This window comes from Mesoplodon bidens (assembly GCF_964165515.1).
Source record: "Mesoplodon bidens genome assembly, chromosome: 3".
Classification (NCBI taxonomy): domain Eukaryota; kingdom Metazoa; phylum Chordata; class Mammalia; order Artiodactyla; family Ziphiidae; genus Mesoplodon; species Mesoplodon bidens.
This window is the reverse complement of record NC_138178.1, coordinates 16,832,178-16,844,634: the sequence shown is the minus strand read 5'-3', so window position 1 is coordinate 16,844,634 and position 12,457 is coordinate 16,832,178. Positions and strand designations below refer to the sequence as shown.

General features: G+C 42.7%; 1 protein-coding gene across 5 annotated transcripts in view; it reads left to right on the top strand.

Moving 5' to 3' along the window:
• Window positions 1-428: 428 nt before the first annotated feature.
• Window positions 429-12,457, top strand: part of NRP1 (neuropilin 1) — a 139,459-nt gene continuing 127,430 nt past the window's right edge. For 2 of the 5 annotated variants that reach the window (XM_081227887.1, XM_081227886.1), the window contains exons 1-2: window positions 1,514-1,810; window positions 5,182-5,356. In XM_081227887.1, the coding sequence (XP_081084013.1) occupies window positions 1,738-1,810; window positions 5,182-5,356 (248 nt within the window). In that variant the 5' untranslated portion in view covers window positions 1,514-1,737. Of the gene's footprint in view, window positions 535-561; window positions 709-1,235; window positions 1,811-5,181; window positions 5,357-12,457 lie in introns of those variants that run through there. The other 3 variants (XM_081227883.1, XM_081227884.1, XM_081227885.1) reach the window with 3 other exon arrangements.

The window sequence follows — 12,457 nt, the reverse complement described above, 5'->3', positions numbered from 1 at the left end:
GGGTGTGTGCAGAAACGCCGTTCCCAGGAGGCGTCTGACCTTTTCACTTTCCCCACGAACTCCTTCGGGGGGGGGTCCGCGGGCATTTACCCCTCTCAAGGGCCTGATCCGCTGCCAAAACCTGTCTGTTCCCTAACATGTCCTTGCTGTTTCTATCCTCAGAGGCTTTCTGCAGCAGTTCCCGGAAAGCCCTCGGGGATGGAACTGGGGGGCATCCAGCCCACAGTGAGGACGCGCCGCCGTGGGAGGCGGAGGTGGGGAGGAGCTGGAGGGCCGGCGTGACCTTGGCCTGTGGTCTGAGCTGGTACCGTGAGAGCCCTGCCAAGAGCAAACCCCGCCCCCGCCACTGTTCCCCTCCCCCGGACTGCACTGGAACCCGGGGCACTGGACCCCTAATTTCCATCCCCGAGCACCTGGGCTCCGAGTCAGGATGCTGGGCGGGGTCGGGCGACGACTGCCCCCTAGCTGGAAGGCACACCAGCTCCCACCCTCCAGGGTCCCCTCTGACCCGGAGGAGAGGACACCAGATCTCGGGTAACAATGGAGCCCGCGGCGCGCGGCGGGCACCCGAGCACGCCAGGCGCCCAGCAGCGCGCCCCTTTACTGGGCAGGGAGGCCGGGTGGGGCTGCAGCACAGCCTCGCCCGCGCTAATCTACTGACTCGGCTCTACGTGGCAGTGACACTGCCGACCCTCGCCTGGCTCCGGGGTGCGTCCCCCACCCCTGCCGCGCTTTCCTCAGACCCTCCGGGCCTGACCCGCAGCGACCAGGCTGCTTCTGACCCAGGTCACTACCCGGCCGCCCCGGGCGCCTCCCGGGCGCCTCCCGGGCGTCCGGAGTTGGGAGCAGCAGCCGCTACCTCCCGAGCGCCCCGCACGCCTCGGCGGCGGATCCCCAAGATCCTGGGCGAGCTGCCTCGCTCTCCCCCGGGGGTCCGAGCGAGCACGCCGAGGTGGGCTAGCTCGACCCTGGCGCTGCCCCCGACCTCGACGCCCAGTCCCCCAGACACACCCGCCAGCCCGCCCTGGGCGCGGACCCCCGGCGCCTCCCTTCCCGGGAAGGTCCCAACAGGGCCTGCGGGAGAGACGGACAGACGCACGGGGAACGCACACGGAGGGAAACTTGTTCCTCCCCGTCTCCTGTCAGGCAATTGCTGGCGAGCCCGTGCGGGGAGAGGGGCGGGAGGAAGCGAGGGAAGGGCTCCAGAAGGGGAGGGGAGGAGGAGGTGGGGGAAGCAGGGGTGCAGTTGGTGAAACAACTCCGTCTCCCGCTCATCTTTTCATTGCTTGCTCCTCTCCTTCGCGCAGACACCTCGGACCTCCCCTGGGCGCCAGCTCCTCGGCTCCAACGCGTCCAGAAACAAGCGGATTTTTTTTTTCTTTCTTTCTGGAAATTGGCGTTGGTGTGCGTTTCTCTACGTCCCTCCTCCTCCCACCCCACCCCCCTTTTTTTGAGACATGGCCCGGGCAGTGGCTCCTGGAAGAGGAACAAGTGTGGGAAAAGAGAGAGGAAACCGGAGCTAAATGACAGGATGCAGGCGACTTGAGACACAAAAAGAGGAGGGTTTCTCTCGGATCACGGCATTGCCTCGCCGCTTTCCTTTCTCCAAGACGGACTGAGGATTTTACAGCTCTGGGAGGAGTGGAAGCGCTCCGGATTGTTGAGATCGCCCCGGTGCTCTGTTTTCCCTGCACGTTCGGTTCTCCCGCGTCTGCCCGGGAACCCAGCGAAGGGAGGATGGAGAGGGGGCTGCCGCTCCTGTGCGCCGCGCTCGTCCTGGTCCTCTCGGCGGCCGGCGCTTTTCGCAACGGTAAGTGACAGGCGGAGACGCGCGGCCACGGGGGTGAAAACCCGGCTCCAGGCTGCCCGCGTCCGGACCCCGGACCCGCGCCCAGTTGCCGGGATCCACCGGGGAGAGCCGCCTCCTGGGCGAAGGAAACTTTTATCCAGGCGGAGAAATCAAGCAATAAGATCAGTCGGTGTAGGGCAGGGAGATTTCAAGTGCTCTGACTCCCTCCTGAAGTTGGTTGTTCGGCCGTGGAGGTCTTCCTACCTCTGCTACAAGGCAGAAGTGCTTACCTTCCCAGAGCAGCACACCAATTATCTTAATAATGTTTCCTCCCAAAGGCAATTAGAGGAGACCCCCTTTCAAAAATCTGATGGCTGTTGAAAGTTAATGAACACTTTACCAGGAGAACTTCCTGGTTCTCGAGCAGCTCCCCCGAACTGTTTCCTCTGGTGGGTGCCTGCAGGAGATAGCGGTTTGCTGGTGGATGTAACTCCCTCCTCCGCTTTTGTAAATGGCCCTGATCCGTCTGGAGTATGAATGAAAGTTACGTCGTGTCAATAAAGGAATCTGATATATACAGTGTAAGGCACCAGGATATCTGAAAATCCCCAACCTAGTTGCAGCTTCCACTTAGCTTTTAAAACTACTCAGTGTTAAGTAAATGGAAGACCGTGCTGGGTTATAAACAGTATCCTGTAACCTAAATAATGTGTTTTAAAATGGGATCTGGTTGTAGGCATGTTTGACTTACACTGTAAAGTAGGTGGAAGCAAGAGGATGGCATTATCTTTACAGTAAGTCTTCAACAATTATTATTAACTAATTATCAAATATTTACTTTTGTCTGGCTTAGATTTCAATCAGAGTAATTAGAAGGAAAGACCATCCGCGACTTACGGTGGTATATTGTTTTAATAAGAGACCACAAGTGGAGGAGTTCATACCGAGAGGAATGTAAATCACATCTTTACGATGGAAGTTAATCTTTCTAATATGCTTTTTGGAGGTTTCGTGATTGAAGCAATAGGTTTTCCCAACAGCTACCAAGCAGTGTTCTAAAAGATACACTTGGAAGCAAAACACACACACACACAATTGTGAATGTGGAGTTCAATTTATCAATGAACCTCGGATGATGGCATCTTTCTATATAGTCTGGCAGGGAACGAAATAGCATTCACTCCAATTGAAAGAGCTCAAGTGGTTAGACTTTAGAAATTACAGTAACCCAACCTCTGCCTCCACAACTCCGGAGATTAAATCGGTGGTGGTGTTCATAGGATGGATTTGAAATCCAATGCAAATAGCTTTCAGACTTTAGGTTGTGAGCTCCATATGTCTGTGTGTGTGAGTGTATGTGTATGTACATACATAAGCAATATATATACTTCTTAATTTTCTTCGCAGAAATCTGGGGAATGCTGAGACCCTGAGCTTCAATCGGTGACTTGACTAGTTAAACCCATGTTGCTGTGTTTGCAGTGACCAGAGCCAGTTAATGCCTCTGTAGCTCAACAGACCTCTTCCAGCCATGTCCACCTCCTCCAAGTACCAGTGTCTGCTAAATTAATTCATTAACCTTATTTAGGACTAATGGTCCAGAATCATTAGAAACTGCTTTTTCTTAATCAACTGTTAGAGAGATTTAACAGAGCCAGGGAGTCTAGGAGTCCGCATTATCTTATTACACTGTCACTTTCTCAGAAGTCACAGATTAAAGAGCCCTGGTGTGGTACTGAATCCACCTAAATGTCTTCTGAAGTGACTCTGTCGAGTGGCTACAAGCAGTGCTGTTTTATTTCACTCGTCTAACAGATGCCAGACACTGCCATGATGTTTGTACAGAGCTGGAGGAGACTTAATTGGATGGGGTCGCTTTCCAAGTTTTCTGCACATTTAAAATAATGCAAGAGCCTCGGCAGAATCACATAACAGAGTCCAATATGATCATTAGCTGAGATTCTGAACTCCGGTTACAACATCATTTCTTCTTGGCAAACCTTAAGCTTCTACAAGCCAAGGCAAAGGAAGCCCATATAAGGCTACCCCCAGTCTAAGAAACAAAGTCAAAAACATCTAGCAATTGAGAAAAACAATGTAATTTATATTGTCTTCTTTTTAATTTATGGGAAATGATTTCTGTAATGCATGTAGCTTTATGCATTTTTGATGTGCACTTCATCTTTCATTTCCATTTGACCTGGTTTTCCTGTAATAAAATTCTGTAGATTTATAAATTCATGCTGAGAGCAAAGAATGCCATTCTCTTTCCACAGGGAATCTATTAGATGCAATATTAAAATCCATATATACCATTACTGAAAATTTGTGATTGATAGGCTTATATATTTCACTGCTTTCATACCTGTTCCTCTTACATAGTTTATGCACCAAATTTTTATTGCTCGAAATTAAGCATCAATAAATGTGGCAGCATTGCAGGCTGAGGCTCTCCAATATGAAATCCATCATTAAAAGTGACAATGAGGGTCCACACTGAACAATAAAGCAGCCCAGAGACTGGTTTCTTTGGCTCTCAGTGAATCACTTTGGCTTTTGGGTTTTTTGAAAGGAGGGCTCAAAACTTGTTAGCTCACCTTTCCTCAACTGTGACAGTGTAGCTCATCATATGTGATACCCAGACCTCCGTGTGGTGGAGCTTTTTTCCAACGTGTAGGTAATTAGAATTAATGCTGTGTAGCTATTTATTTTTCTTTCTGCCCAGTTACTTTGATCTGGTCTCCAAGACTGAGCAACTTGGAGCAGTAGAGCAGAATTATTTCTGCTTCACCACGTATACTTTGTTCTCTGATGATCTGGATCTCAAAAGCAGAGATAACTCAACATCACTTAGGTTTATGGGCAGATAAAACAACAACAACAAAAGGTTTGGCTTTAAGCCAATTGAAATCCTGGATGACAATCCCCACTGATCAATGACACAGACCAGGCTTATCATCAAAAAGCAACACAAAGGGTCAAATAGCATCTTTTAGTCGCCTTCACTTAGAACTTGCTCCTTAACGCGATTACACTTCTGGGGGGATAATTAAGTCTAGCAGAGGCTCCCTGGGGACCATGTTAACATCCATTGAGGGGACTTAATGTTTTTAATGCTAGAAGACCTTTTTCTTGGGAGGGAACTTTGTGTGGGGTGGGGGTGGAGTCCTATCAGATCTCAGTCCACTTTCCTCCTGAACCGACTTCCTGAGATCAAAGAGTGCCCTTTGGTGGCGTGTTGGTATTGGCGCCACCTGAAGGACCTGCAAGCGCCTCTTGGAGCTCCCCTTAAAAAGTTATGGAATGTTTAATAACCGGTCATTTATATGTAAATTTAGAATACCTAACTGGTTGTCAGGAAAAGGTCTACTAAAATATTATTTTTATTGCAGATAAATGTGGAGATACTATAAAAATTGAAAGCCCCGGGTACCTTACATCTCCTGGTTATCCTCATTCCTATCACCCAAGTGAAAAATGTGAATGGCTGATTCAGGCTCCTGACCCATATCAGAGAATTATGATTAACTTCAACCCTCACTTCGATTTGGAAGACAGAGACTGCAAGTAAGTGAGAATGTTTGAACAGGGCGCCACAGCACCATCTAGTGGGCGCAGGTGTCTATGGGGGGGGGAGTCTGTGAACCACGTAGAATGTAAATGGATCCAGGAGGGATTCTGATCTAGGCCAGATCATGTGTCAATGGTATGGAAATTAAATTATGTTAAGTGATTTCTGAGTTCCCTAAGCCAGGGAGATTATATTTAAATGTGTAATTTCTCATACTCTTTTTCCTGTTAACTTTTGGTTTTGGAACTCTTTTGTTAAGAAATGTGTATATATGTATCTTTTTTTCCTGGAAAGGTGAAGAATTAGAAACCCAAACTCTCACTTGAGTTCTTATGAAATATCGTAGGTCACTCTCATATAGTGCATTGGCAGACGGTGAGGTCGGGTATTTTTTTAAAACAAATCTGGGGCATCTTTTGTGATCTAAGAACCGTGTTTATCTTACTGAGTTTGACATGACCAAAGCAAATTGTCATTGAAAAAAAATGAGGAATATAGGGTGATTCTAATGAGGGATTTTTATAGTAGATTAATAACTGCAAGTCTCTTATGGAAAATGCTAAAAGAACTGTTAATTCACGATGAATATCATGTTTGTTCATGTGCTTTAGCATTCCTATCTCCTTCTATGGTTAAGTTACTAAGCATCCATTTATACCAGGTTTCATTATTATGAAAACATTCTCACTAGAAGGACAGTCTAAATTATATTTCCTCACTTCGTATGAAAGAACTGTGTGTAGGTTTTGCTTTCCACAGGTGGAAGGTATGTTTTCACGTTGCAAGCGGCAGTCCACTCAGATCCAAATTTGCTTTTCTCACTGGACATCCATGCAGCAGACCACCTGTCTCTGTCTTACCTATGTCATCCTGTTCTGGCACACTGCACATGGTGTATTCTCCAGAGACCTCAACCTGAATATCAACCTTCAATGATGTTTAGATATATAAATAGTTTTAGCAAAGGAAAGTAATTTATTTAAATCTCACTTCTAAAGTGTTTCTCCAAGACTGATATGTTTTACCAAGTTTTAAAATGAGTCAGTTTCATTATTTAAAATATTTTCTTTGCCAACATATAACCCTTTTAGAGAAGAAAAGAATAGTATGAAAATATTCCCACCTGCAAGAAGTCCTCAAGAACCTGTTGGTTTGGTGGGGTAACCTCGTTTTTCACGGTCAGGGAGATGAGGTCATCTGGTTAATTCAACATCTGGTGCCTGGAGAATTAGCATACATTCATGTCCTGTTGGTCAATTTCCAAATAATCAGTGGAACACTAAAGCAGGTAAAATTATGCCAATTTCAATTGAATCTTTGTTCTGTGATTCAGAAGTGCTTCAGGGCATTATATTGAGTTTTTAATCTTGTGTGAAAGTTGCCATTAATAGAGTGTTCCAGTAACTTCTTGGAAACAGGGAATTCTTTTTTTTTTGGCCAGTATTCTGTATGGTGGTTTTTTTTTTTTTTTTTTTCTTTTTGCGGTATGTGGGCCTCTCACTGCTGTGGCCTCTCCCGTTGCGGAGCACAGGCTCCGGACGCGCAGGCCCAGCGGCCATGGCTCACGGGCCCAGCCGCTCCGCGGCATATGGGATCCTCCCAGACCGGGGCACGAACCTGCATCCCCTGCATCGGCAGGCGGACTCCCAACCACTGCGCCACCAGGGAGGCCCTGTATGGTGGTTTTTACAATGTCAATCACCTAGACAAATTGGAGACTTGTTTTCCATTTCATTTTATTTTGTTTTGTTTTATGTTTTGCATTTTGCCAATACTTAAACTGCTATAGGAGATATTTTAAAGAAACTCTGGTAAAACATACTCAAGTAATAACATTATTCCTCAAAATAAGGTGCTATTAGATTTCAGTAAACTCATGCTTACTAATTCCTGATCTGAGAGTTTTGATCATGTATATATATGTAATATAATAGTTAAGGAATTCAGAATAGTTATTAGCAGTGGTGTGCTGGTCAATGTTAACAACTGGATCTAGGGAGGGGATAGGTCAAGTCCTGATCTGTGACATTTGCCGATTTCTGTAGTGTAAATATTCCTACCATGGCCAGTTTCAAACTACAGTGATGTCACTGTGCACAGACTTGCAAAGAAGTGTGTACATCTGGTTCTCGTGAGCTGGTGTGAGCCAGCTCCAGCACCCAAATGCATAGGAGTGTAAGAAGGGGAAGCCAGTTGAATGAGATAATGTGTGTAAAGTGTTTACAAGTGTCTGGCACACAGCAAGCCTTAAATAATTCTCTGCCATATCATGATGTGAGGTAGAGTATGGTAGGATGGGGGGGAGCAAACTTTTTTGTTAGTTTTGTTATTTAAACATGATAAGAAAGGGGATAATTATAACTCAGAGTAAGGGACCATTTAAGTGATATCAGCAAGAAACTGACAAGGCCAAGAAGATTGTTTCTGTAATTATGATGGTGAGTTTTGTTTTTGTTTTTTAATGCTACAGAATAAGGTGGTTTTTTAATTGTAGCAAGTGAGTATTTGTTCTCTGTGAAGGAGCCATCTCCTGCCCAGTCTTGAAGGCTGATACCTTTAGCTTGATGTGGTCAATGGAGATTATGGCCCTGGAAAAAATATCTTTGTGCCATGTTTCCAAGTGGTGCTCCCTGATTGTTTTATCAATGAAAATTCCAAAAATGATATAGGAAGACCAACTTAAGACATTTGCCATCACTATCTTTCCTGACTGACTGGTCCACATGACTCCTGGTTATTGTTGAAGGTTGCAGCTGAAAATTCTACACATGTGGCACAATTATCTCCTTTTGGTTGTGAGAAGAATCCACAGCTTTAAAATCTACAGGGGGTTAGAATTCCCTAGCAAGATGGAAAGCACCAGAAACTCCTGTAGGAATAAATTCATAGACTTCCAAAGTTTATGTTGGATGTGCAAAAGTATAGATTTTGGGGTTTTGGTGGATTGTGGGGTTTTTTAGTTTATATTAAGCTGCTTCCAAAAATGTATTTGAGATGACACATCACGTTCAGAGAACTGGTAAGCTTTTACTTATCATTTCTGTTAAGAACAAGCCGTTTGTTTTATTTGAGATATTTAATGTCTTTCCTTGTCTCAGCTATATTATATGTCTAATAGCAGTAAAAAGTACTTGCTGTTCCCGTTTTATAGTAAGATAAAATAGGGTAGTGGATATGAAAGCCCTTTGAAAAGCTAGAAGCTCCTCTCAGAAGCCGTTATTATCATTCTTAGATATCTTTAACAACTTGGTGATTGTTAGAACATTTGGACATAGGAAACTAAGCAAACGAAATGTGTTAATCCAATAATGGGGATGCTGCATATAATACATCCTGCATTTCTCTTGAAACTGTTGGTATTTGAATAGTCAGCTTTCATAATGGGACAGCTCAAGAAATTGATTCCTTCACAATTTGCTTATTGCAAAACATCCTGGAGACCCAAGTAAACAATTGTTTCTTAGAGTGTAGGAATACATAAGTAATTAAATAGCCAAGCTCTGGTAGGAAAAATATTTTTAATTCTATTTTATTTTCTTTATCATGAAATTAAAATATTCTCTCATAATTTTAACCATACAGTGAAATGCACACAATCACAAATTTTCATGTGAAGAACGCCAGGACTGGCCCAGTACATAATTAACCTGTGCTAACCTCACAAAAAGGTTTTTACAGTGCATGGGGGGGGGCGGTGCGGGGGGGTGGGATATTTCCTTAAGGAAAATGAATGTCCAAGTTGTGCCTGGTAGCTTTAAAATTCAACCATCTATGTGTACGCCACCCCTGAATCAGGCTTCATTACAAATAAGCATCAAAAACATAATATTAGAACTCCCTGAATTCTTTCATTGAACAAGGTGTGGTATCAATCAGTCAATCCATGGAGCCGTAGAGCGTCTGTCTGCAGGCTAATCTTGGGCTGGGATTTCTAGCTAACTACTCTGCCTGGTTTTATTGTAATGTTGATACCAGAGGTGGCTATAGAATGTTCTGAATGGAGAAGAAAAGGAGGAATCTGATTTCTCTCTTTTGCACCTGCAAACTCCTCCGTGCTTGTGAAGTGCCAAAGCAGAGTTAAAAGCAGAAAAGAAAGAAAAACCCACCTGCAGAGTGTTGGTCAGAAGGCAGTGTTCATTGTGCATTGAAAATGGTTTTCAGTACTTACACTGAGCTGGTTGGGTCTTACTCCACTGGAGTTTCCTTCGGTGGTAAAGCGGCCATCTTGACTCTCATAAAACTTTATATCTGCATAATAAACAAGAATGTCATTGATACAGTAGTTAGAATTTATGGAGCTTTTCCGGTTTCCCAGCAATGCAAACTATCAGCATGATAATTTATAATGGTTTGTGACAAATACTGCTGAGCAAAGAGGTGTGTGGTTACATTCATATCAGATGTCATCTGGGGAGCAATAAAAATTTCACAGACATTGGGTTAAAAACATTAGGAAAATGAATGTGAAGCTCCAGAAAGAGAGTCTAAAAAGGTGGTGGTGATGGGGGAGAAGGGAGGTGTTCTGAGTGACAACTTCCTGACTTCACTGCCTGATTTGTCAGGGCTGTTTCGTAGGATTTCACCAAGACGCAAGGCTAACATCCCATAAATGCTTTTGTCTCATTAAGATTTGTAACCTTTTCTTTGTGTAACCAATAAATTGGTGTCTTTATCTTAATTCAGTACAATCAAAGGAAGATTTCACTCTTGTAACTTCATATGAAGTTTAAACAGTAAAACTGTAATTAAATAGAGACGATACTCAAGTCTAGGGATTTTGTTGGAATAAATCACACATTGTCTTTAATGCTACTTTTAAAATTTACTAAGCTGCTATAAACTTTGAAACACCATTTATTTTCATAGAATATAAACTCACTGAATGAAAATTAATCTTCCCTTAGTTCCTCAAATCTGATTATTCCTGAAAATGTAATTATACAATGGTAACTTTGTTGTTATAGGGAATTTGGGGACTATAAGTTCCATTTTTGGTTTCCCTAAGTTATATTTTTTGTTTTGATCTTTACTTTGTTCTGCATGGATTTTTGCATTAATTTTAATTTTTTAAAATTGCATTAAAGTATTATTTATCCTGATTAGTGAGTTTTTTTGTATCTGAGGCATGGGTGTACCCCTAGTCCTAGCCTTGGGTTTTAGAGCATCAAAGCAAACAAAGACTTTGTTATATGGAAAACAGTGGGTATTTTTTGCCAAAGTAATTCTCTTTTTTCTATACTAAATATAAAAGTATATTAAATTATAATCTATATCTAGAAAAATATACAAAGTTAAGTGTAACATTTGATACAATTTTACAAAGTGAGCACACCCATATAACCGAACCAGAGCAAACATTTCCTGCTTCCTAGGAAGAGGCCACCTCCTGTCCACTTTAAGTCTCTGACCTTTGGCCTCAAGGACAGCTGCCATCCTGACTTGTGTGATTCCATTTTTATAAATTTTATAAATTTGAATTTTTATAAATTTCAAAATCAGACAAAACTCATCTATAGTCTTGAAGTCTGGATGTACTATCCTTTGAAGGTCGCCAAACTCTTTGGAATGGGGATAGAAAAAAATGTACTGTTCTAATCCAAAAACAGTCTTACTGAAGCATTTTTTCTAATTGTTTTTCGGTGACTACTATAGAAATATATTTCTTGCTTATAATACAGTTATGTTAAAATAAACACAAAGTTTTTGGTCCAAGAGCCTGCTTTTTATGCCAGGCAAATTCAGAACGATCTTCCTTTGCTTTATTTTTCCTCATCTTTTCATTGCTGATTTTGATCTCAAGTAACTTCCCAACATGGGCAACATGAGAGGCACCACCACCAAGCTAAATTCAATTAAAAAACTATTGAATGGGTAAAAATGAACTCTTCTCAGAACAGCCGAGGTCAGTGTGGTTGCTACCACCTGCAGCATCCTTGGTTGCTGCTCAAGCAGATAATTATCTGCTTTCTTCCTTTTGATTTCTTTCCGCATTAGCACTGATTTAATTTGAACAGAACTCCATGTGTTTAATAAAATTAATTTCCTTTATTATTTCTTCCTATAAGCAATCACATTGGATCATAATGAATTTTGAGTATTACAAGGTTGTTGTGTGTTGGGCATTTCTGTAATTTGAAAGAAACAACCTTTATGAGAAGATTAGTTGAAATTTTATCCAATTGAATCAACATGTGCATGGCATTTCCAACCAGATTTCACTTTGGGGAGGCGGCACTTCATAATTGATCCAAGGGAGACATATGCGTGCAGCCAGCATGTATATTATCAGCTCCTTTCCTTCCAGCATAAAACGTGATACTTGTATGCGTGCTGACATCCTTCGGAGAAGCACATACACAAACACATATGTGCATGTGTGTGCTTGTGAGGGAGACTATAAAATAGACTTAACTAATGGTCGTTGTAGTATTCATCAAGGCTGATCATTAAGCCTGAAGAAAAACAAGAGACAAGATTAGCGTTCAGATCAGGTTCCAAATGCCTCTTAATTGGGTGTTTGTAATCAATCCTGACTGTAGGAGTCAGTGACCTGGAAGAACATAGCACCTCCAAAGAAGATTTTTCCTGCTCTTCTCTGGTTGATTGAACTGTGTCCAGTATCCAGGTCAGTTAGGATGACACAAGGTCGGGACAACCCTCAGATTGGCTGTGAAGCACACCAAACACATTATGATGGCTTATGGCTGAAGTCATTTAGTCATTTACAGATAGCACAGAAGGTGAACTGCTTTCATTCAGAATTCTAGTAAATTCTGCAGAAGCACGGAGAGGAAAAAAAAAAAATCTTTTGGCTTCTGTCCGTTCAATTGCTTGTAACATAGTTGTTCTCCTCATCAAGCCCAGGTCTGTATTGCACATATCATATATCTTACTTATGGTCAACGTGTTTTTTCTCCTTGAATTTAAATCATCAATAGAATATTTATTTATTTATTTATTTTAAAACTTTTTTTATTTTAATTTTTTGAACTTTTTATTTTATATTGGAGTATAGCCGATTAACAATGTTGTGATCGTTTCAGGTGCACAGCAAAGCGACTCAGCCATACATATACGTGTATCCATTCTCCCCCAAA